General features: G+C 40.4%; 1 protein-coding gene across 1 annotated transcript in view; it reads right to left on the minus strand.

Moving 5' to 3' along the window:
* The window catches only part of GLT1D1 (glycosyltransferase 1 domain containing 1), a 96,974-nt gene that overhangs the window by 40,101 nt on the left and 30,338 nt on the right, over window positions 1-26,535 (minus strand). The window contains exons 5-7 of the mRNA XM_005299569.5: window positions 19,087-19,123; window positions 17,713-17,769; window positions 591-686 (exon numbers count right to left, since the gene is read on the minus strand). Of these exons, the coding sequence (XP_005299626.1) occupies window positions 591-686; window positions 17,713-17,769; window positions 19,087-19,123 (190 nt within the window). The remainder of the gene's footprint in view (window positions 1-590; window positions 687-17,712; window positions 17,770-19,086; window positions 19,124-26,535) is intronic.

Here is a 26,535-nt window from a genome sequence, read left to right on the forward strand (position 1 = left end):
TGAATGGAAACTTTTTGTCAGTTGAACTTGATACAGGAGTCCAAGTAAATGAAATATGTTTGTTTGCAACCCTTTCTAGCGTTGTAAGAGCGTCTCACATGCTATGTGAAGAAACCTCAATTTAGATTGCTGCTTTGCTCTAAAAACATGTGAAAAGAATTTTTCTTGTAACTTTAATAGTATTCCTTAGTACACCTGCAAACATATGTAATAACCATGACACAATAAGCCAAAAAACTTATTTTGAAATAGGTGAACTCTTCTTTCTTTTGTCTACTATGAATATTGCATGCTAGCAGCAAAATAATTACTCCCTCAACAAGCAAAAGCATCAAATATTTCTCTTTGATTGCAATGCTGTTTTATTCCCAGGAGGCAGGAAAAGACACAGTACAGAAATAAATGTGTTCAACAGATCAATGTTTATAGGAACACTTTTTAAAAACATAAATATATTATGAAGTATTCTGCAGAGAAAAACACAACTTACAGTAAAGTCATCAAACCCAAGAAATTTATCTGAATGGTGTTTGGAGGAAAAAACCAAACCCAGTGAAAATGCAGAGATATTTAAACAGCAGGGCACGTACCTGAAAATACATCCACTAAATAAAGAGGGTCCTTGACTCTTCTAAGTCCACATATCAAAAGAAACAGGCGTAAATTTTCTGTGTCTTGAGGGATCCCTGTAACACAATATTTTCAAAAATACCGAATGCAGTTAGAACAGTAAAATATCTTCACAACAATTGCTTCATGAGTGAGCATGCAACTTGTGCACTAATCCTAGGAATACAAATAGGGTGACATTTTTCAAAAGCACCCAGCATTGAACTAACTACTCCCATTGAAGTAAATGGGAGTTAATTTCAGTGGGAGCAGGTAGGTCAACACTGAGAGCTTTTGAAAACCCTACCCCTAATGCTAAGAACTGTCTATCTCTATGCATTTCCTCAGCATCGAGCGCCTAATCCAAAGCCCATTGCAGTCACTTTCCAGCATGTTGATGAAATATTACTCTTTTTAGGAATGGAAAAACTGACGCAGAGGTTAAATTTCTTGCTTAAAGGGAATCTGTGCCAGAGCTGGGATTAGTATCCAGAGTTTCTGGCTCCTAGTCCAGTACTCAGTCAACTGGACTGCATATTTTATTAATGCAATGATAAATTCTAAATGATAAAGCCAAGCAAATGCCCACAATAATGCAAATTATGTATAACTCATTGGGTGCAAGGTTGCGTTGTTGTATTTGTTGTTCTTAGCCTGCAGGGAATGAAAAAAATATAACTTTGCTGTTATGTGATGTAATGCTCTAAACCTCCGATACTGCAAGTCTACATTTATCTATAGTTGCCCAAAATCTCTTAGCCAAAGCAGACTCCACTTCTTTCCATGTGGTATTGAGTATAACAGAGAACTCCAATTAGTTACTTTTACAGTCATACCCATTCAGCACGGCAGTCTTACATTAAGAGTCTATAGATTACAAGGAATAAATATTTATACTGTTTATATCTAGAATTAGTTTCAGTGGAGCAACAGGCAATATTTTACAGTCTAGAATATTAAGGTCTGCTCTACCTTTGTTAGGTCGACATCACTACCTCAGTCAAGGGTGTGAAAAATCCATACCCCTGACCTAACTTAAACCCCACTGTCGATACATTTATGTTAACAGAAGAATACTTCTGTTGCTGTAGCCACTCTCATTTGGGGAGCTGGTGTTCCTCCATCTACACTATGGGTTTATCCAGGCAATGTAGTGTGCTGGTATAGTCTCCATAGTGTACGCATACCCTAAGTGATGTAGCAGTTAAATACCAACCTATGCCATCAAGACAACTTTAGTTCACTGATGAAAAATTTAGCACGTTAGTCTCATTTAAAATGACACTTATGGAAATGAATAATTCATCTGTCCCTAGAAAGGAAGATCTAGTCAGTTAGGGTTGATATTACCAGGGGGATAGAATGGAGAACTTGATAGTGTATAATCATATGAACTATATTCAAAACCCATTCTGGTAGACAGGCAGTAATGCCTAGTGCATAGCGAAAGTAACTGGTAACCAAAGGTTCTATGCCAACCCTATAAGAGTGGAGATAAATTATACAAATTCTCTGTGCCTCAGTTTCCCCCATCAGTAACATAGAGATCATATGTATTTAGGCAAGAACATGGCCCCATTTCAAGAGGGTTGTGAGATGTGAAGCTCTTCATGTTTGTAAAGAGATGTGAGTTCTTCATACGAAAGGAATTTCATAATAAGAGCAAAAAATTACTATTGCTTCAGTTTCCAAAGCAGTATCTATCCTTTAAACACCCAAACTGTCACAGAATATTTAACCAGAATTTAAATGACTGCAAAGCACTTACTTTAATCTTAAATTTTCTTTGTAACACACTGACAAGAAAACCTTTTGAAGATAATGAACTATACCCTTCACTATTTATTGTATATCTTTCTGTTAAAATGAATCTGTCAAGACAAGTCCTCTCAAGTCGCACTTAAACTAACAGTTGGTATGTTGTGTGGATAAGAAATGCAAATTAAAAATAATCGAAAAATCTCAATGGAGAAAAAAAAAAAAGCACCCACACTTAAATGCTGCTGGAAACACACAGATAGGAACCATAAAATTCCATCGACTCTTGTTAGAATATAGTTTAAAAACTGACAATCTAATGTATGAGATTGCAGTTGCCTGGTTCTGCAATAGCACAATTACACTCAGAATGTAATTCTGGGGATGGGTCACCATGTGATGTACTTGGATCAAATGTGTTCACCGTAATTTAATATAATCCACAAACTGCTGAATGCATGTTCATAACAGAAACATCCCTTAATCAATTCTTAGGGGGTGGTAGTTTCCATTTCCTGGCTGAACACTGCACAAAGCAGATCAATTCATTGTCCTTCCATGCACACGTTTATTGAGCCGGTGGCAAGGATAGCCAATATACCTAATAGTCGGTAAACCATTTCATCGAGTGCTTTATTTATGAGGTCATCTCTGCCCACATCTGAGTGTTTTAATTTTATTAAAGAGTTGCTGGTCTTTCATGGATGACTGAAAAAATCCACACACACTTCAGGTGGTGGAGATAAACAGTTGCAGCAAATAGACTCTTCAGAGACAAAAAGATCCTGTTTTAAGTCAAGTGAGCTCTAGACTAGAAAGAAGAAAATAACAAAAACTGAGACAAGACATGATTAATCAAAAAGAGTTTAAATCATTTATAACCGCTTCTATGAAGCATCAAGTACCTTTATTGAAGGGAAACAAGCCTCTAAAACTCCCTCGGTAAAACAAAACCTCAGCCTTATATCCAGCTAATTTTACTGAATTGCTAAACTGAGCCTAAAAGACCGAACAAGATTGGCTTGGTATAAATTTGCTTATTTCTGACTGTTGATTGATTTGGCTCGCATATTGGCTCATCACTATACAAACATCAAGGAATTTATCCTCTCACTATTCCTGTGAGGCAGGGAAGTATTATTATCCCGTCTTACAGATGGGGAAATATTTAAGTGAATTGCCCCAGGCCATATACACATCTGTGAGAAAGTCAGGAATTGAACGCAAATGTCCCGTGTGCTGAACCACAAGGCCATCTTTTCTTTCTGGAATAGCTTGTATATATCAACTGGTTCCCTTGGAACAAAAAGCATGAACAGTAGTTAAGAATCATAGTTTATTTAAACAAGGACAATCTTGTTTTATTCTTTGTCATGTTGGCTCCCTCCTCACACTTTCTGCTTTCCCAAAGATACTGTAACTCTAGAAGGCGATAGGAAAGGGAATGAAGCAGCTTTATTTAGATTTATCCCATATTCATGATTTTCCATTTTCACTGAATGCTGTCTTTATGTAGGGGTTTATTCTAATCTCACTTAAAAAGGAGTAAATCATGAATAACTCCCCTGCAGTCAATGGAGTTATAATGGTGTAAAACTAGTATGGGATCTGAACTGAACTTGCATTTTGAAAATGTCATAAACAATCGGTGGTTCATGACATATTCAAGTGATATTGCATTTAAAATTAAAATCTAACTTGGGGATTTAAATGCTCATTTTCACAGCATTTGCTGTTGAGTCATTCTGATTTAATTTGAATAGTTTTAGCTGTCACAGAGCGGCTGCAGCAGACAAGGTAGATAATGATGCTGTTTATTGGGCCGAGAATAATTCAGAATACACAATGTTTGGGCTAAAAAGGTCTTTTGTCTGCTTGATGCCCCATTAAGGCATTATGCTTTTAGGAGAACCAAGGCTGGCTTTGAGTCATAATCTGAACTTCCACAAAGCTAGAAAAAAGGGTCAGACTGTGAGTACGATACCAAAACTCTGCCTGAATTTTAATTACATGTACGGCACAGATATTTGATTTAAATTAAGCTCTCTCGACCTTCTGATACTTTTTAACTTCCTTGGCTGCTGTGGATTGGAACATCAGGTTGGCACTAAAACTTCAGTCATACTGCAATGAGTATCTAGATCTCAGTTACCGTGAATAGAGAGTCCATCACAGAAGTTATGAAGATCCTTGGGTTTAACATAAAATCTGGCCTTAATAAAATCTAATATCCTTGTACTCGTTTCTTCCTAGCTCTTACCATCTTTCTTTCTGCATTATCTTTTTTTATTTATTTGTGTAAGTAATGTTTGTAAAGCAGTTTGAAGATGAAAAGCACTACGGGACCAAATCTGGAAGGTGCTGAGCCCCCCTGTGGTAGGTTCTGGACAACCTCAACTCACAGGATAAATAATAATACTGAGAGTGCTTTTCATCAGTAGATCTCAGAGCACTTTGATCCAGTATCCCCATGTAAAATGCAGGGGTTCTCAGGACAAATTTTTTGGTAGCCTCAGAGTGCGGCCACCAACTCTTGCTAGTGGCCGCTCTTGCACAGTTTCCTAAAATACTTAATTAGCTTTAGGAAAAACAAAATAAATATGTGCATATACATGTCCAAATGATTGTAATGTATTTGTTGCTAGCTAGTAAGTCTGTTGTGAAAAGCAGTATTAACAAACATACAAGTATCACTTTTCCCAGCAGACTTACTCAGCCCTGGATGGGGAGGTCAGGGGAGGCAGTTGGGGGGCTGGAGCTGGAAACCCCACAGCTGGAGCCTGGGCCCTGCCGCTGCACAGGCTGGAGCCCGAAGCTCCCGGCCAGCGTCTGCTGCTCTGCCACCCCAGTGCTGAAGGCTAAAGCCTGAGCCCCATTGCCCCTGGGAAGGTGGGATTTCACTGGCTGCCTTCTCCTCCAGGTGTCTCCAGAGGGGGTCAGGGTCCAACCCCTGCTGGCAGCCCCAGCAATCAACACCAAGGCAGTGCATCCGGGACTGCTCTATGAGCGCCTGCCCCGCCCCGCATCACAGCCCAGGAGGCTGTGGCCACAAGAAAAGCCCCTTGGTGGCCACATGCAAGAAACACTGACATAGAGAGATGAAGTGACTTGCCTGAGGCCATCTAGCAGGCTAGTGGCAGGGCCAGGAATAGAACCTGGGTCTCCTAAATCCCACCGTAATGCTTTAGCCCCCAGGCCACACTACTCTGCAGCTCTATGGTTTGGGTCATCTGTAAATGCGAAGTGGTAATAGCTTTATTTTGTAACAGATTTTCTCCATCCTTCCAGTATTTAAAGCTACCCTTCGAAGAGCCACATCTACACCAGTGTGACACCACGATATCACATACGTATCTGTGCACTTTCTACACATCACACTGGAGTTCTGTAGGACAAATTGCTGAAAACATGTATAATCTCCACTGATTGTATTTGGACAAATGTTCCCAATCAGCTTTTTTTATGGGCAGGGTATTTCATAAGGCTGTGATTTTTTTCAATGGGGCTTAACGGAGTTAGGATTTTAATGGGAACTGGGTGCCTAACTCCCTTAGACAGGAAAATCCCATGCTAATAGTCCATTATGGGATTTCTTGCACCTTCCTCTGAAAGCTCTCCTAATATCCACTCTGAGACACAACAGTGAATTTAATGGACCACGGGTTTGATCCCGTATGGCAATTCCTATGTTCCTAAAAACTGTCAGAAAGGAGCTATCTGGGGAAGGAATTACCTGCCACTACAATTCAATTTATTGAGGCAGGAATCAGTTGTACAATTTTATTTTATTATATGCAGTAAATCTTAGTCATTGCCCAATTCATTTTTATGACCAGACTTTCCCCAGCCTAATCCTCTTAGGGACATATCAAAAACCAGTCCTGAGAAGATTGCTTCATCACAGCCAATCCCCACTGCCAGTAGTCTATTCCACTCTTGGTCTGCTTACAGTCAGACTTAAGCAACACCTGTGTGTCTACTTGGCTTTCTATTTATTCACTGAAGATGATTAAATTTCCACATCAAGATAATGCTACCATCAGATTTTCACCTCCTCGGTGCTTTTTCAAGACTTCTTGGAGCCCCTGCTGTGAAAAGCAAACTATAGCTATCTGTACAAGAAAGCAATCATTTCAACATTCTCACTCTTGATTTAGCCTCACAAAATACTCCAGAGCCCTAATGTGGGGAGCACAGTAATAGAGTAAGTGCAACGCTGGCTTTTTAGGTGCTACAGCCATAACAGCTATGTGGAAATTGATGTCTGAAAGGAGGCACCTGGGTTTTGTTTTTAGCTTAAGTGGAAGCTTCACTTTCTGCTGTAGTGCTGCGCTTCCAAGAAACTTTACCTATCTGTAATACAATTGTAATGCCAAGTGTGGGTCTACTCTGAAAAGCGAATATGCAAAAACAACACTTTTAACAGATCTGCCCCTTTGGTGTATTCTTCTTGCGTTAGTGATGAAAATAATGTTTTACTTCTGCTAGTGCTACTGAGTCAATGCTTTGGGACAATGAGCTGGATTGTGTTCTGGCTCATGCATCATAAATAGAAAAAAAAAAAAGTTCCAGCTACTGCTGGACAAAATTCCACTCTTCACTTCAGATGTGTAACTGAGCCCAGATTTGACCCACAAAATCTGTATTGCACATACCATCTTGATTTTGCAAAGCAAACTTGAAACTTGATAGCCATTAACAGGCTATTAAAATAGCTGCCCTACTGCCACTTTTACAGTGATATTTCAGAGTGTAATTGCACTATAAAGAGGAGGCCAAATTTTCTATGGTGTAACTCCATTGATGTCACTGGAGTCACACTAGCAGAGAATCTGGCCCAAGAAATGTTGTTTAGTAGCTATAACAGGGGACTAGGAATTGGGACTCCTGTATTCTATGCCTGGCTGTGTTCTTGACTCACCTGATCTAGGGCAAGTCACTTAATTGCAAACTGCCTATGTTTACCTGTCTGTAAAATGGATATAATACTTCAAGGGATGTTATGAGGCTTAACCAAATAATGTTGGTAAAGTGCTTTGAACCCCTCAGCTGAAAGGCACAACGAAAGTACAAAAAGATTCTCAAGATCAGGTGCAGCTTGTGCAAAACATTTTGCTTAGATATCGCCCTGCTTATATAACACTTCTGCATGAAAACAAGATCTTTGTTGGTTCCTCATCTGAAATCATAATCCTATCTTTGTCATATCAGTCACTTTCACAGCAAGCAACTGGAATGTCACTAGCAAAGAATTATGACTTTCGGTGGGGAACAAGAAGGCAGAAACAGGTAAATTCTTTCTTAGAAGCTCTGCGCCTATATTTGGGTAGATGTCCTTAATATTTTGCTTGCTTTGATCTTTATTTATGCTGTACAAGACTTGTTCCTATGTCCCTAAAATAAAATGTTTTACAAAGTTTTCCATAAGGTCAGAGCAGCTTTTTAAAATAAAACCGAGTAAATAATAGATTTTAAGAACCAATTATGGAGAAATGGCTTCCTAAATCCTGGGATTTTGAATTTTCCTTTAAGTCCCTTATTCCAGTGGTTCTCAGACTGGGGGTTGGGACCCCAACGTGGGTTGCGACTCCATTTTAATGGAGTCACCAGGACTGGCATTAGACTTTCTGGGGCTCGGGGCCGAAGCCTGAGCCTCACCGCCTGGTGCCAAAGCCCAAGAGCGGAGGGCTCAGGCTTTGGCTGCAGCCCTTGATGGCAGGGCTCAGGTTACAGGCCCCTGAGTGGGGCTGAAGCCCTTGGGCTTCAGATTCGGCTTCAGTCCTGGGTGGCAGGGCGGAAGCCCTTGGGCTTCGGCTTTGCCCCTGCCCCCCTCCCCTCCCGGGGCTGAAGCTCTTGGCCTTCAGCTTTGACCTCCCTGCCTGGGGTGGCAGGGCTTGGCCCTTAGCTTTGTCCCGGCTCCCCCCATTTAGGGCTCGGGCAGGCTCAGGCTTCGGTCCCCCGTCCTGGGGTCGTGTAGTGATCTTTGTTGTCAGAAGGGGGTTGTGATGCAATGAAGTTTGAGAACCCCCTGCCTTATTCAAATCCAGCCAAGGCAGACAGTGGTCAAATGGTATTACCATGTGATGGCTGTTCAGTGCTCTGTAGGTATTATGTTCTCACTCCAGTCCTTAGTGGATATGTGTCAACATTGCAAGTACCATCACTGCAGCTGGCACCATTACTAACAGGCTTTGCAGAACTGCCATGGACTTGGTGACACAATTACCTTCTCAAACTTGGTGGTGGTGCCTGTAGGTTTGAAACATGCTTGTGCGGAAATAACTTCAGGCTATTAAAGGGACAGGTTTTAAATTAATATTTTGGATGAAATCCTGTTCGTTTCCAGAAACTTCAAGTTTTGAATGCTAGTGATCATCTTTTTTTTTTTTTTAAATGAAATGTTAGTATTTTAAAGGTAATTATAAAGACTACATTTGGTTGCCCTGAAGACAGAACTATCCGTTATCATCTGGCTCCACGACTCTTCTCACTCTTGCTATGTGCTGAGGGCTAACAAAAAATATATTATTCTCTTTGCTTTGCAAAGTCTCGTGTGTGAATGCTTATAGTCTAGGCTTGAATAGAGTCGTTAATTTAAGGGGTGACTGTAAACTGATTTAAATGGATGTGAATGCTTTTATTTCATTTTCAATTATGCTTATTTCAGTTTAGCTTAAGTCAATTAGGAACAGGTTTAAGCTAAACTGAAATAAACCCCTCGAAGTGTCCACACAGGGGTTTGAACCAGTTTAACAAAACTGGTGGAAGTTTTTATGTAGCCAAGGCCTCCGTCAGGATGACAGCTTAATAAAAGCAATCTCCTAGGGAATATATTTAGCTTGATGGTAGTAAATGACAATGACTGATACTTAATTGGGAAAGACTATGTATATTCTGTTTGAGGGAGACATTTGGTTAGTACCAACTACTTAAGTGGCACTAAATCCTAGGTGTTGGAGGATCCACTGCTACATAAATCCTCCAGTCCTTTCCTCCCTGCAGCAGGAATGTGAGGGTCATAGAAACTGGGGAAGATGTTGCCAAAGCTTATATATAAAAAGATTAAATAAAGAATATATATTAGGCAGCAAAAAGCAGGGGACTCTACTTCAGAATTGAGATATAGCATGGCACTATATATATGGGGCCTTGAGAATATCCATGTCTTGGGTGTCAAGACAGTATAACAGAGAAACAAACTAAGCAACATCTCAGGAATCATTTCTGAAGCATTCCTGAATACTTTATTTTTATGATAAAGGCAAGAGTAAAATACAGCCCCCATCACTTAACAGGACTTTAAAATAGCAAATTTATTTAACTCCATCCCAGTATGAACAATCAAGAAAAAAATTGATAGAGCAATCTCAGATAAATAGTATAAAATTGTTCTTACAAATCTTACTGAAGAGCCGCAGGCTTCTATGTGCCTGGGTGATATCAAACTCCGACTTGCTGGAGGTAAGGGTGCAGTTTGAGAACCTCTTATCTCAAGTGACCTAGTTTCTCACTGTTTGTTCAAATAAAGACATTTTTCTTATTTGAGATTTTAATGGCTGTTTTCATGAAATGTATTCACAAGTTTCCAAAGGGGGAAAACCAAACTCTAGATGATTTATATTCAAAGTGCTTGTTTTGGACAGGATTTTTTTTTAAATCCTAAATAAACAAACCTTTAGCATATGTTTTACCTTTTATAGTTTAAGATTTGAAAATGATACATATTAGAGGTCAAATATATATTTTATATCAGGTATATTGATTGTATTTGTGCATTTAAATAATTTAAGACACGAGGTTATACATAAGCGCACACTGTCTACAAACAAGATTGCCCTTATGAATGCTGGGTCAAGGGCAATCAAAGTCTTCAGGGTTAATTTTTTTTAATCCCTCACTTGAACTTGATTTTCACTTGTATTCCAAAGACCTTTAGATCACCATACCAGGTCCACATTATTTAGGCTTATCCACCGGACTACTCTTTTGTTCGGAAACTATGTCTAAGTTATGACTGGAGGGTGAGGTTAAATCCCCTCTCGAATCCTCCTTTCTGTTCACTTTGAACCATACCAAGTCTTTTATCTCTCTTGAAAAAATGTTCATTTTTCTGTCTCCTACACATTTCAAAGTATTAACTGATCTCCTACAAAAGAAAATCTATAGGTTTCTTGCTGAGATTTCAGATTCCGTCTGAGATGGTTATTTTATCTTCCAGAGTTTGAATCTTGGATGACTTTGTCCACCACTGGAATATATCTTTGATATGCTCAGTAAGTCTTCTAACTCTGCTTTGTCCTTTATAGTCATCTCTTCATCCACATGTTGGAAATGTCACAATAAATCATCTAATTTCTTTTGTGTTCTCATAACTAAGAGTTTTGCAGCATTAGGTCTTCAACACTGGCTTTTTTAAATCTTGTGTCTGACTCTCAAAATTCAACCCTTCATGATTTTAAATATCTTTAGCTGCTCAGCCCAGCCAAATTTCCCATTTTGTGCAGTATAGTAGCATTACATGGCAGTTCCCATAATGCAATCCAGCTTTTCAGTTCTACCTTATCATTTGCTGATCCTGAAGACACTGGCTTCATTGAGAACCGAATTAGGTCCATCATTAGTACAACTAGGTCCCCATTCAGCAACACACTTAAGAACAAGTATATGAATAACTTTAAAGAAATGCTTAAATGCTTGGCTGAATTTGGGACCTTAATCTACAAAGTAATCCTTTCCCTTGAAATGAAAGAAGGGGGAGGATATAGGGGACAGACTCCATTGTAACTGAAGAAACTAAAAGTACCGTATATACTCATTCATAAGCCAAATATTTTTGGTAAAAAAGTGACGCATCAAAGAGCGGGGGTCAGCTTATAAACGGGTCTACACCAAAATTTGATGATTTTTAAACTCTATGGAATCATCAAATTGAATATCTAATACATTGTTGTTTTGTTTACCTGGAGCGTCTGCAGGCATGGAGCCCCTCAGCTCCCTGTGGCCGCGGTTCGCCGTTCCCAGCCGATGGGAGCTGTGGGAAGTGGCTGCGGCCACAGGGAGCTGAGGGGCTCCATGCCTGCAGGGGCTCCAAGTAAACAAATTGTCCCAACCTGCCAGCGGTTTACCCTGACAGGCTGGGAGCCAAAGTTTGCCAACCCCTGAAATATAGGGTCAGCTTATGAAAGGGTCGTACAGTTTTTGCTATTTTTTACCTAACCATCTTGGGGGGTCGGCTTATAAACGAATGGGCTAATGAACGAGTATATATGGTAGTTTATCATAAATTAATCACTAGAGGGCATTTGCACTCTCAGGGCCCTAATCTTCCTAGGTGCTGCACACTCTCAACTTCCATTGATTCCACTGAAGTACTCAACACCTCACAGGATAAGGACCTTATCTGGAAAAATTAGACTGCAGGAAATGTAGCGTCATATGGCTTCTATAATTTCTAGATGTTATCAGTAATAGATATGGCAGTATGGTTTTCATTGTATGTGAACAAAAAAAAAAAAAAAGTTGAGATATTTTCCCCCAAAAATTCAACAATCAGACTTCACAACATTAGTGTGAATAGGACTGCATTTCTTTTGAGCATAGACCTGCGTTCCTACCCTACTAGCAAATTTAAGGCCTGTTTATGAGCATCTCACATTAAGTAATAACTCACTCCAATAATCCTATTCATGCCAATGCGACCACTAGGGTGAGCAACTGCTGACTGGTGTAATTAAGGAGTTCATAATAACCCTCAAAAAATGTCCCGTTCCTAGGAACATACCTAAGAACTGTGTTTTGATCATTGGTTAGATAGTGATTGTGAGGAAAATACCAGACTGGCCTGTGTTATGACCATTGCTTGCTGAAGTCCCTTGGATTTCTACAGAGACTTTCACCATCTGGTCTTCCTTAACATTGCACTCACCTTGTCTCTTTCTCCACAATGCATCTGTGCAATCCCATATATGCCACCATAGGTCACGTAACATTTTCAATCTTACTCCATAGCAAGGCATCTTCAGAAATTAAACACCAAGACTATGTCTGACGCTGGTTGTTTGATTCTACAGTGACACCTGATCTTAAGAGATCATGGGACCTTCCTGGAGTGTCTAATATTGGTTCACTTTCCTGCCAGAATAGGGTTGAAATCTAATCAGTCTTTCTCAACTCATAACTAACAAAGTACAGTACAGTAATCTACCCTTCTGAACCACAGTGCCCTTATTTGGATCTTAGGAACTTAATCCAATGCTCAATGAAATCAATGGAAGTCTTTCCATCAACTTAAGTGGGCATTGGATCAGTCCCTACCTTAAGCAGCTATATACCATCGTTGAGCAGAGGACACAAATCTGGGTTTTTGCATTGATGTAGGTCGTGTTGTTATTTTCTATTGACAAATTTTCAGTGGAGTCTACGCTACCTAATTGTTTTAGGTCCACAGATGGGCATCTCAAACTGGCGACATGACTCATATGCTTCGGATAGTTACTAAGCATCAACAGAAAAGTTTCTCTCCTAGAAATTTGCTTCCAGGATAACTGTCTTGTTGCAGTTTAAGTTTAAATCTGGGGGTGACCATGATTTTTGGTTTCTCTTTTGATGTCTGCAGTCTTTCTTTTCATCATGCAGAAAAGACGGCAAAGTTGACAACAAATAAAATACTAATCAATTCCAAAAGTTCCCTCTTTGCAGATTTATCCAATAAAATGCTCCATAATCTCCAGCTGGTGAAAATATCGCCACTGGGAGCTTAGGTGCACTAACTCTAAACAAGTATTACTGTCAGTCCCTTGATGATTGCACGGAAGCCTAATGAGTTAAAATACAGATTCCATGATTTTATGCCATTCTTTCATTGTACCCTCAAAGATTATTACAAAAATTAAAAATCCCTTCCTTATATTAGGCAATTATAATTTATATCTACCATTCATTGAAATCTGCTAGGCATTTTGCAGGTGAGGGAAGGCTGGTTTTAGCACCAACTGTAATTGATCCATGCCAGATTCTGCCCCCGTGTCTACTTTTACCTCACTCCATGTACAGTCCCACTGCTTTCAATAGGACTATTTGTGGAATAAAGTTCTATTCGGGATGAGTATCAGGCATCACTGTAGTTGTAGAACTCAATACCAAGTTGGACTATGTAAGTGGGGCATACAAAGTTTTCAAAAGGGTCTGCTGGTTTTATGACACTTACTTGGCACTATATGGCCTAATTTTCAGGGCTGCTTAGCATTTATGGCTCCCAATGAGTTCAGTTGGAATTGTAGGGCTAGGTACTGTCTGACTTGAGTTGGGCACATAAGATGGAGAACACTTCTAAAAATACATGCCAGTTATTGGGAGGGGGTTTTGGAGAAAAAACTATTAACCCTCTTTAGAGGCTGGATAGAAGTAACAGTGAATACATGACAGAAGTCAAAAAGAGAATAAATTTAATAAAATGAACTAGATTGGGCAGTCACAGAACCTCATAAATAGTAGATGATCTGGTTAAAGTGCACTGCATTGAGCAAGTATATGCGTTTAACTGAATCAAAATGGCACTACTTTCCAGGAAAATATTGTCACTACTATATTTTCTAAGACTTGCTACTAACTGCTACTAGTTTACATTATTCTGAATATGAGAGACTGGATCTAGAAATTGCAAACTCCATGAAAAGCACCTCTTCTGCTCCCTTTGTTCAGGGGCAGCTCCAGGCACCAGTGCAGCAAGCTCGTGCGTGGGGCGGGAAGCCGCGGGGGGCGGCCTGTCAGTCGTTGTGAAGGTGGCAGTCAGGCAGCCTTCGGCGGCATGCCTGCGGGAGGTCCACCGGTCCCGTGGTTTCGGCGGCAATTCAGGGGCGGGTACGCCGAAGCTGCGGGACCGGCAGATCACCCGCTGAAACACTGCCGAATCCGCGTGACCGTGGACCACCCACAGGCATGCCGCCAAAGGCCACCTGATTGCCGTGTGTGGGGCGGCAAAAAACATAGAGCCGCCCCTGTTTTTGTTATTCTCCAGCAAGCACGGAATTAGGGACAAACAACCAGACCTGATCTGCTCTAAATGCTACAGTGATGCTAGGGTATGGGGGAAAAGTGTTGATGAGAACTGCAGCCCATCTCAGGAGACAGAAATAGGAGCAGCACTGATGATAAGACAAATGAGATGAGATACTTGGTCATAAAACCAATACACACTGAATAATTTTGTCAGTTTTCAAGTTATTACTTAGCAGGCATGGAAGTCACAGTCATTTATGGGGAATCTTCTCCTCCCCCACACCCTCCGACCCGGCTGTTCCTTTAATCACAAAGTAGTGAGACAGGGGATCCAATCAATGCTGGGGCCATACTAGGCAAGTGACAAATCATTATACTTCTGAAAATTATTAATCTTAGTGGCGCTGTGCTGGTGTGCTGTGATTTACTGAGAACGAAATAACCTCACAATGCTCAATTTAAAATTGGACATGGGTTCTGAATAATGACACACATTTACTGACGTGATAAAGCAACTGAATAATGTGGATTCATTTGTAACAAAGGAAGAAAGAACTGTACTACTGAAGATCAGATTGATGAATACGATGCAAAAAAAAATTTTCCAGGGCAAAATGCCTGAACATTTTTCTAGTTGGGAAAAGGAGCCTTAATAATCAAAGTGTTTAAGGTGAGATGGCTTTTTGAATTCGCCTTTCCCCCAGATGTGCCATTAGAGGGGAAAGTTTAGAAGAGCTCGCTTTTACTTAAGGGTTGAGGTAGGAACTCAGTGTAGCAGTGCTGGGGCTCATAAGCTTGCTGCACAGGTACAATTCACTGGCCCACCTGGCAGACATATGGCACATAGTAAGGAATGATCCAGACACCTGCATTTCCCCCAGGGTCATTACATGAAGAAGTAGCGTGTGCTGCATCTATGGTTCAGAAGTTACTGGGCTCAAAATGCAAGATTGTATGGCATGTGTTATGCAGGACGTCAGACCAAATGATCACAATGATCACTGAAATCTATGAATCTCAGTGCAGCCAGCCAGGCTATTGTAACTCTTGAATTTCCCTGTCCAATGGATACCTCAGTGCCTGCTTCTTTTTTGTCTCTTCTGATCAAGCACCATAGATTTAGCTCCCCTCACCTATGGCAGTTCAGAAATAGAGACCCTTTAAATTGAAAGTTTAAGAAGCCAGAACTAGTCTGTTATAAAGTGGCATAGAGCCACTGAAGTCAATGGAGCTACTCTAGTTTACATCAGTAGAAGATCTGGCCCTAACTTGTCTTTTGGACATACTGTGAAACCAATCTTTCTGCATGCTTTATTTATTACTACTCATTTGGTAGTGGATTATGAACAACTATAGCTATAAGGTAGAAACAATGCTAGTATATGTATTTGATCTGAGTTTAAAAAATGTAGAAGGGTCTCCACAACATGGGATGGCTTCTTGACTGCCAGGTTATTGGGGGGGGGGGGGGGGGGGGGAGAGAAGAAATAACAAAGCTATAAACCCTCAGTTGCCACAACTCACTCTGCAGTCCTGATTTCCCCACCCCCCAAAAATTAGGCAAACCCTTTGCTGAGTCTAGTCTGCTTCTATGTATGTATGTATTTGTATTCAGATAAGTAAGTAAGTGAGATTTTTTTTTGTTCTGACAAATGGCAAAGGTGCTCTCAGCCCAGAAAACAATTTGTGTTTCAATTTGAGAGGGAAAAAATTAACTTTCCAATTTTCAGCTATATGAACTATTAACTTTTAAAGTATTTATACTTACTATTCAAATGATGTACTCAGAAGAGTCGTGCTCCAGGGGTTAAATGTATAGTAGGCATATTAATTCTAAATTAATTAAATAGGCATTTTAACCAATAGGCAATTCAAAAATCCTTTTAAAATTTATCATGCTGTGTCTGGCACACACATTTGCTTGTATGTTGTTTTCCCGTCCCCTGGTATTTCACTGTTTGACTGTAAGTCCTTCAGGCCAGGGACTATGTTTGTATGGTGCCCAGCACAATGGGGACCTGATTAAATATTTAATAACAATAATTAAAGATAGGCAGGAAGTCAGTTTTCCCATCCCAGGAAAAATTTTGAGAGTCTGAAAAACTTTCCATCCCAAATCAGGACAAAAAGCTGATAACTCTCAACATTTTGCAGAGCTGAAATCCTGCAATATTTTGTTTTAGAAACAAATATGCTCTCTCGAAATACACATCCAGCTGTAGAAGCTGACTGAAATTGACATAAATGTCAGTTTCAGAGCTGCATATCACTCAATATCCGCAGTGAAACTGAACTGTCAGCCTGGGATCCATGCAAAGTTCATAGAAATCTAATCAGTCCCACAAAAGATTTTGACAACTCAGCTAATTCCAACAACAAAAAGTTGTGTCTGAATTTTTTCAACCAACTCTAACAACATGCAGATTATGCTTGATTTCTATGAACTCTAGGTCAGGTGCTAGGGGGTCTCACCCCGCTCTCGTTGAAATAAATGACAAAACTCCCATTGGTTTCAGTAGAATCTGGTTCATACCCTAATTACCTATTTAAAAGACTTAATTTATTAATAAAACAATCTGTTATTTTCCTAAATTTTCTCCTGCTTTGAAACCAAGTTTCAGCCCAGACTGAAATATACAAGTTGGCACCATAAAGAGGTTGCCAGATAGTTTAATGGCAACACAATGCCTGTCCAGAAGTCCAAGCATACTTACCATTCTTGTTGATAGTCTTCATAGTGAGGCCATATAGCGTATAGGCACAAATATTGAATGATATCTGACCTCTCCAGGTCAAGAATTAGGCTCACTGTGGGGGTTAGATTGTGAAAGTTTGAACTGCTGTGTCAGATTCCCTACCCATCTCTTCTGTCATACTGGCCTCCATCACATTTCTGTGTATCACAAGTATGCTCCGATATCTGTGCTTTGGTCATGAGTGAAATGAGTGTTACTGCCAACTATGTTTCCAGGAGACATTTGTCCATATCTCATAGCCACTTTATTGTTTGGTGCAATTTCATTTTTGTCAGTTTAAGCACGACTAAAGGCTGTGACTAGGAATAGCAGGGGTAGTTCGCTGCTGTGATTAACAAGTAAGGGCAGAATTCTGACTGCATGATTCTAGCTAGCACTGTTATCCCTCATTTTCAAGAGCACTAAAAAACAACCATACAACAGATCAACTTACATATTCTAAGATCCCTTCCAGAATAGAGACAAAAAACAGAAAATTATTCAAACATATCAGGAATATGTACTGAAAACTTAATTAGAGGAAGAGGCAGCATATGTAAGCTATGATCTTCATGCACTTTGTTCAGAAGCATAAAGCAATTTTACATTTTACCTGCATTTTGTAGAAATCTCTTCCAGTTAAAAGTTGCACTGGGTGTGGTCATAATTCCTAGATTCAAGGGAAGAAAAGGACAACATGTTTTACTAGACCTAGGGTGGCAGAACTATAGCTCTTAAAGTTTGTACTGAGTGAATAATGTCTTTGTCAAATACTCTAAATCCCACTTGAAACTGCTCCCATTTCAAGCTTTTCCTTTCCCACGTACACTTCCTTGCCTAGAATTTCTGTAGCATTCAGTTTGATTTTTCCAATTTAGGTTCCAATATTTATACCTTGGGCCAAATGCACTCAGAGGGTGCAACTCCATGGAAGTCCACAGAGTCATGCCTACTTGCACCAATGTTGGTTTGGCCTCTTAATACTATGTTGTTGTCTGGATGTCTCATAGGTAGATTTTACTTGATGGGAAAATCATCTGGATTGGTTCTGAAACCTATACCAAAGTGGGGAGGGATAGCTCAGTGGTTTGAGCATTGGCCTGCTAAACCCAGCGTTGTGAGTTCAATCCTTGAGGGGGCGATTTGGGGATTTAGTTAGGGATTGGTCCTGCTTTGAGCAGGGGGTTGGACTAGATGACCTCCTGAGGTCCCTTCCAACCCTGATATTCTATGATCGTGGAATAAAAAAACATGCCCAAATCCTTTGATGTCACTACCAAATTATATGAATATTAAATTTCTTAATAAATCTTAAACTCTTAACCCCACAATACACATTTTAAAAAAAAATCTCTTTAGAAGGCCAAAGTTAAACATCTAAAATTTTATTATCACATTCTACAGTTGGTTAGTTTAGTAACATAACCAGCAGCTGAAGCAGCCACATTTAAAATGCTAAGCTAGGTCTTAATTTTTATTAAATATTACCTAGATGGCACCATAGATGTATATGGCACTTTACAAACAGAATGCATCACATTCCCTGCACTAATTGTCCAACCAAGATTTTCAAAAGCAAATCCTGATTTTGGGTGCCTCCAACGTGAGGCATGTTAAAGGGGCCTGATTTTTAGAGAATGGGGGCTCAGCATTTTCTGAATATTAGGAGTGAAGAGTTTATGCAAAGTTCACTGAAGTCTATGGAGAACTCTCACTGACTTCACCATGCTTTGGGTCAGGCCCATAAATGTGTCATGTTGGGCAGCTGAAAGTTGAGTCACCCAAAATCAAGAGTTCACCTGAAAATCTAGGTAAAATCTTGGCCCAATGAAGTCAACAGCAAAACTCTGACTCCAGTGGAGCCAGGCCATCATCCTCTATCTATTTCAGCAAGACTTCTGTATCACTTGAAAAATCCACATAAGTAGGCATTACAAGGGTAGCAACCTTCAAAACAAGCACATACCTTGAATATTTCAAAACTTACCTTGAGTCTGGATGTATATTTTGCTTCTAGCATCTGGCTTTAAAGAGAGGAGAGCAAAAGAGTAAATTTCATTGCTCACCCCCCCCCAAAACTGTTCAGACTCAAAATAATCTCGTGCAGTAATATGCTCAACTACATAGTTGCCCTTTGAGTATTGAGAAGCAAAAGAGACTAGCTGTATTTCTAATGGATTTCTGACCATTAGAAAGGAACACTTTTGCAAGGTCAAATGCACAAGAAGATCAGTGATTAAAATTAGGTTTAATCAATCTTTATAGTATCAACCAACCAATTTTGCAATTTGATACAATTACCAGATTAATATAAAACCTACTTTTTCGCTTATGCCAATGACACTTCTAGCATCCATTAGCCTGCTCATTGCACGGAGAAAGAGAGAACTATTTCTCTGCAGAAGGAAGGCTGTAGTTTCTAAAATACACTGGGACTAGCAGAAAAACCATAATTGGTTTAAAAGCCACAGAATCAGTTTCATCAAAGTACATTTATCTAAAAAGGGCCTTTCAAACATACCAAGCAAGAAACAAAACCCCACTTATCTCTCACAGTATCTTTTGTCAAAGACTGCTGCCGAATATATATGGGCTTATCTACGTGTGAAAATTGACCGGCATAGCTATTCTGGAAAAACTGTTCCGCTATAGCTTCTGGAATAACTCCCCTCTGTGGACACTACTCTTCCAAAGGTATTCTGGAATAGCTATACAGTGCAGATATAGCTGTTTCCGCCATGTAGACAAAGCCGATGTGTTTAAACAAGGGCTTGCTCCTTCACAGCCTACCTAAATAACCTACCTTGCCTAAATAGCTCAGACTGAGTATTGTGGTAAGGAGTTGCCCACTGGGGCAGAGAGTCCCTATATTATCCAGAGTTTGGCATCCAGATCTAAGCAATTAAGGATATTCACCTGTATCAGCAGATTGTGAACCTGCACATCACCCACCCTTAAGGCTGTGAAATCACAAGTGCCAGTTTTTTCTCTTAATTAATTAGCCTTTTAGAGTTGGTAGGACAACTCCTACCTTTTCATGTTCTCTGTATGTGTATAAATATCTCCTTACTATATGTTCCATTCTATGCATCCGATGAAGTGGGCTGTAGCCTATGAAAGCTTATGCTCAAATAAATTTGTTAGTCTCTAAGGTGCCACAAGTACTCCTGTTCTTTTTAAGTGCCAGATAGTGACTTTATGGCAGGAAGAGACGCGCTGTTTTGAGAAGAAAGCCCCAATTCAAAAACAAATGTGACACAACTGCACATATTGTTTTTCAGCTTTGTCCTATGTGACTGGCCCTCTCTATAGCTCAAGTCACCACGTTCAGTTTCAAGTACTGAAAATTAACAGCAACGGAAACGAGAGAGAAAGTAATTCAGGAGGAAGTGGTATGTCATCAGCCTGAAATAGCCCAGTCAAGGGGATAGGAAGTTCACTGGAAGTCACTGAACTGCTACTTCACAAACACTCCTCAGACGAACACCAGTGCTGTAATTAAAGGGGGACCGGGGCTGACAAGAATTATGCTGTTTAGATTAGGTCTTTCCATAGTCATGGGCTGCACCCTACAGATCCTGTATGAATACTCTTATTCCATGGGCTGCCCTACAGATCCTGCATGAATATTCTTATTCCATGGGTTGCCCTACAGATCCTGTATGAATACTCTTATTCCATGGGCTGCCCTACAGATCCTGTATGAATACTCTTATTCCATGAGCTATAAAAAAAAAAACCAACCAAAACAGCTTAAAGAGGTATGCAACAACATAAACACATCTCAGATATAGCATAACAAATAACCTCTCGTATTTATATAGCACCTGTCCGTCCAAAAGAGCTCAAACACGTCATTAACTATACACTGAGAGCAACGGTGGGGAGGAGGATGGCAAACAATTGTTCTGCAATTTGATGCGTGGACGAACTAGGGAAGTTGGAAATCTGGGCTAGAAGACTGAAGCAAACCCCTACAAAGAAGGCCAGGAGATCATTAGGGTGGGATTTTTAGAAGTGTTCAGCAGCATCTAATTCTGCTCCCCTTGAAATCAATGGCAAAACTCACTATAACTGTAATGGGAGCAGTGAGGCCAATACTGAGAGCTTCTGAATATCTCACCCTTAATGTCCACACAGAGCAAATGACTGTTACACACATGCAAAGGATCAGATCCTCAGCATAAACTGGAGTAGCTGCATTGAATCTGATTTACACTAACTGATGATCTAATCCAAATAATTCAAGGACCTCACAGAAACCATGAAAAAACAAAGCAATTCCAAGTTCAAAATCTGAGCTAACTGTTCTTACTAAAATAAAAACCGCAAGCGTTGCCAAGAGCCCCACACGTAGTTATATATTTTATAATGCTCAGCGTACAGATTGGACTTTCCAGGCAAGTGAAAGAACAAATACCGAGCCAAGAAATACCATAACTGCTTAGGATCTAGCATGTCACTTGCTTAACAACTAAGTTACAAACCCAGTGAGTGTACAAAAATACAAAGCTAAGCATGAGTCTGAAAACTTTGTTATGCACTAAAGTGGAAAAAAGTAATAAAGAACATATTGTAACCTAGAATATTCTTTATAAGAGCACCTGTGGAGAGCACACTACCTCAAACGAGAGTTCTATGCTGTCACCAGACTAGGCATTCTTGCTGAAACAAAGATTAATGAATGATGCATAGGTGAACTGTACACTGAGCTGAGATTATGGAAGGTTGGTTGTTTCTTAGGACCACAACCCCTTTATCTGCAGCCTCATTTGTCAATGACACTGAACAAACATAAAACAGGGACGCTCTAGTCCGTTCCAATGGGAACATTAAAGAGTGTCCAATGATAATACGTGTTTAAATTGTATCATCTAACTTAAATTCTTATTAAAAATGTACAAAATGACACCCTCATTTAAAATTAATTAGATTTTTATTACAAATCTGGAAGGGATGATATATGTATGTATTTATTTATATCTTAGTGACTCTTTGGGGAGGTGAAAATTCACCATTGGTCTGTTCCTTTGAGGATCTGGCTACTCTCAAAGATTTTTAAGGTCAGAGAGGACTATTAATATGACATAGGCTGTGAAATTCATCAAGTAATATCTGCATCTAGCTTGTATCTTGTGTTTTAGAAAGGCATCCCATGTTGATTTAAAGATGTTAGCTTTCAAGTCCATTGTCTCCAATGGGAACTTTTGGTGCTCAGAACCTTGTAAAATATATTTGAAAAGTGCAGAATTGACCCCTCTTTTATTTAGCACGAACATAGGATTCAATTTCACTGTACTGTATGATATTTATTGTACAAAGATGATTGTATTGATACAGGTTTTTTTAACTATTTCTTGATTCGGATACTATTGAAAGACTGTGTCTCAGAACTATCAGATATAAACTCAGAGCCTTATCTTGCTGTTACTTATAGGATGTGAATTTCATATTTCCATGTATATTTTAGAAGGCAAGTCACATGGCTCTGTCCCATACAATACACAAAAATGATATTTAATCCTCACACACACACACAAAAATAGCATCATGCTACTGAGAGTTTGGCAGCTTGGCACAGGAGGACGCGTGTTACAGAATTAGGCTAAATTCTAATTCCACATTTTACATTGGCTTAATTGCATCCTCAATAGGTACACATTTCAAAAACCACCACTAACATGAGCCTGTCCTCTGGCCGCCTTCAGTCTAATTTATACCTCCCTGGTGCAAATTATGCAGCAATGTGCACAAGAAAATGGTAGACAGGGCCTGATCAGGGATCGTATTCACTCAAATTCATACACTATATGGCCTGGCTCTTAAGTCTTGCTTCAGAATGGGCCTCAACCCATGAGGACTTGCAGAATGGCACTCCCACTGCTTTGGAAGGAGCTAGAATGGGGCAGACAGTTTCAACACCACAGCTCCTGTCCTTGCTCCCAATTCAGCAAAGCATTGAAGCACATGATTAAATCCACTGAAGTCAATGGGACTAACATATTTAAAGTTAAGGAACTAGTTAAGTGCTTCGCTGTGTCAGGGCCCTTGACATAGTTTTTCTAGTAGATCTGTATATTTTACTCTTGAGAGAACTTTGCCCATAAGGAGTGAACAGAGGGGAAAATGGGGTGGGTGTGAAACTGGCCACAGATAACATTTCTTTTGTTGTATTCTCTTTTTTAAAAAAATGGGGAGGGGAACAGTTGAGTGGTGATAAAACTGCCATTGGAAAGTGTTTTTTTCCACTGAGATTACACTGTTGGAATAACAGACTGATCATAACCACAGGGCTTTTTACAATATTTTACATACTTAGATTATGCATTATTAAAACTTAGTATTGTGTACTTCCTAATGAAAGATACTTTATCCAATACAATGAAAGGAGTTTGTTGGAGGATATGACCCTCTGAGTACCACACCATTTCTAGTACTTGCTAGGAATTTAAATTCGTAATTTACTGACTGACTAAGAAAGCGCGCATTGGAGGAGTGATGCAGCTCACGTTAGTATGAAATAATGGGTAAGGAATCCTAATATGCTGAGGAGAATAGCACAGAAAAGTGCATTTGTGTTTCTCAATGTTTGTAGTTGAAATGTCCGTGTCCTATGCTTTTTCTTAGAGGATCGGGTGTTTTATATGAAATAACAGTACTTCAGAGCCAGGTCACTAGCCTAGGACTCGGGAGAGCCTTCTCTGCCACAGACGTCCTGTATGTTCTTGGGCAAGTCACTTAGCTTCTCTGTGCCTCAGTTCCCCATCTGTAAAATGGGAATTATAGCACAGCCCTGCCTCACAAGAGTGAGGGAAGGATAAATACTCTGAAAGATTGCAAGGCGATCCATTACTATGGTGATCGGAGCCATAACGTACCTAAGATAGATTTACAGAAGCAATTAGATGGCTAACTGCTAATATATTAATTACTAATAGCCAACATTATCTGTGCCCAGATAAAAATGACTTGCCTAAGGTTACTGAGGGAGTCAATGTCAGAACCAGGGTTAGGAATTCCAGAGTCCAAGTTTACTCCTTTCCCCAATCTTTTGTCCAGCTGTTTGTTTTGTCTTTTTCAAGTATAAGCTCTTTGGGGAAGGGACCAAGTCTTTATATGCTAGTATAGTGCCTAGCACATTGTGGTCACTACTGACAACAAATACTACAAAATTACTAGACCACACATCTCTTTGGGTGTCCTTTTAATGAACACGACAAAATCAGATTAAAATCAATTAATGGTGAAGAAACTGTAGACAGTATTAGTGTGCAATATTAAACTGTTTGGACATGCGGGCTGTACCGCCAAACAGTTTTCTGTTGGTGGAAGGAAGGGTGGTGAAGCAAATGCCTAAGGGAAATGATTGCATGATTATGGAAATTAAAATTGAAGAGATGGTACATGCAGTTAGTTCCTATTGCTGTTGGTGATTATTAGATCAGAAATAAGGGAACACGTGGAGAGGAGGAGAAGGAATGAATTGTTAAGAGACGAATACCCTCTTAAGAAATGCCTGGAGTCAGTCATGTTGCAGCTCATTCAGTCAGGTCAGTACATGCAAACCGTGCAAATTTTCTGAGTTCATTTTGCCGTGTGAACAGTCCAGGTGGCAGCCAAAGGATTCCTGTTGCTATCTGTAGATCAGTTTCCAAAGGAACTGCTGTTTCAATTAATGAATGGACCAAGTTCTGGTATATTGTAGGAGTGACTCCCAAACAAGCTTGCAATAACGTAAAGCAGTGGTTTCAAGCACCTGTATTTGGATCAAAATCAGCCCCCAAGCAGAAGCATTGTATTGTCTGGAGCAACTGGAGAGCAGATCTGCTACACCAACCTCTTAAGCTATACAGTATGTACTCTCCTTTGAACTTGGCGAGCTCTGCCGCCTGGTGTGGAGGATGGGTTGGGCCAGGGCCTCCACAGCTCTCTTTGGGTTTGTTAGAGCTGCTAATGACACTAGCCAGGAGCAGTCTTTGTACTCAAGTGAGGGCAAAGACTGCAGCTGTGCCCAGTTCCTTGTGCCTTCCCCATTCTTAAGCATCTGTGAAGGGTCCAGGTTCAGGCCTTGTCTACATTTGGCATTGGCACCAAATACAGCCATTTGGTGGCCAGCCACAAGTGTAGCTGCCCTAGTGCAAACACCTATTATAGACAGGGTAAAGAACGCTAAACTGCTGCAGCTCACCCAGCTTCAAGCAGAGGTTAGCCCCACCATTACAAATAACAGTGTTGCCTAGGGTTACCATATTTCAGCAAGCAAAAAAGAGGACGGGAGGAGCCCCGCCCTAGCCCCGCCCCTGCCCCTCCCACTTCCCGCCCCCCCCCCAGAACTCCCAACCCTCCCCCCGTTCCTTGTCCCCTGACTGCCCCCTCCTGGGACCCCTGCCCCTAACTGCCCCCCAGGACTCCACTCCCTATCTAAGCCTCCCTGCCTCTTGTCCCCTGACTGCCCCAACCCTTATCCACACCCCCACCCCCAGACAGACCCCTGGGACTCCCACGCCCCATCCAACCACTCCCCACCCCCTGACAGCCCCCCCCAGAACTCCCAACCCATCTAAACCCCTCTGCTCCCTGTCCCCTGACTGCTCCGATCCCTCTCCCCACTCCTGCCCCCTGACAGCTCCCCCCCAGAACTCTCAGCCCCCCCCCGCTCCTTGTCCCCTGACTGCCCCCTCCTGGGACCCCTGCTCCTAACTGCCCTCCAGAACCCCACCCCCTATTTATGTACAGGCGTGACTACCTGCCCTTTCCTGGTTACTATACGCGGCCAGTCCGCATCCACATCCAGTAGTTAAAATAAATAAATAAATAAACTAATGATTTAAATTGGAATTTCATCCATTAATAAGTATTTATTATATAGTTAAAACCATTCTATTGAAGGGCAGATATTAAATAACACTAAATATGTTAATGTTCAAAACAATATTAAAAATTTGAAAATTTAGAGCATGGAAACCAAAATAGCTAAAATTTAGTTTTGGCAAGATACACGGAATGGAAACTCCGGGATCTTTACCTGTCACTGAATATAGCCATCATACCAATAGTGGAATATAAAACAAGTCTACATATACTCTCCTTAAAATTTTTACTTCTGTCCATTCCCAATAATTGTAACAAATCATTATTACCTTCACTCCACTTGCCACGTGCCCCAAGCACAAAACCAAAGAAGTGGATATTTTTACCTCCCGTTAAGTTTTTAATTTCTTCCTCTAACTCAAGATAATAAGCCACCTTCTCACTGTGGGCTTGTTCCAAACTTCCGGCATTATCCTCCCATCGCACTGTAACATCAACCACCACTGCTGTATCTCCTTTTATAAATATAATATCCGGCTTTCTTAACTCACCCTTACTATTTCTCAAATGGGGCTCTATCATTGCCTTCCACCCTAATTTACCAACCTTATCCACAACTGCAGAC

Source organism: Chrysemys picta, chromosome 15 (genome assembly GCF_011386835.1).
Source record: "Chrysemys picta bellii isolate R12L10 chromosome 15, ASM1138683v2, whole genome shotgun sequence".
Taxonomy (NCBI): domain Eukaryota; kingdom Metazoa; phylum Chordata; order Testudines; family Emydidae; genus Chrysemys; species Chrysemys picta.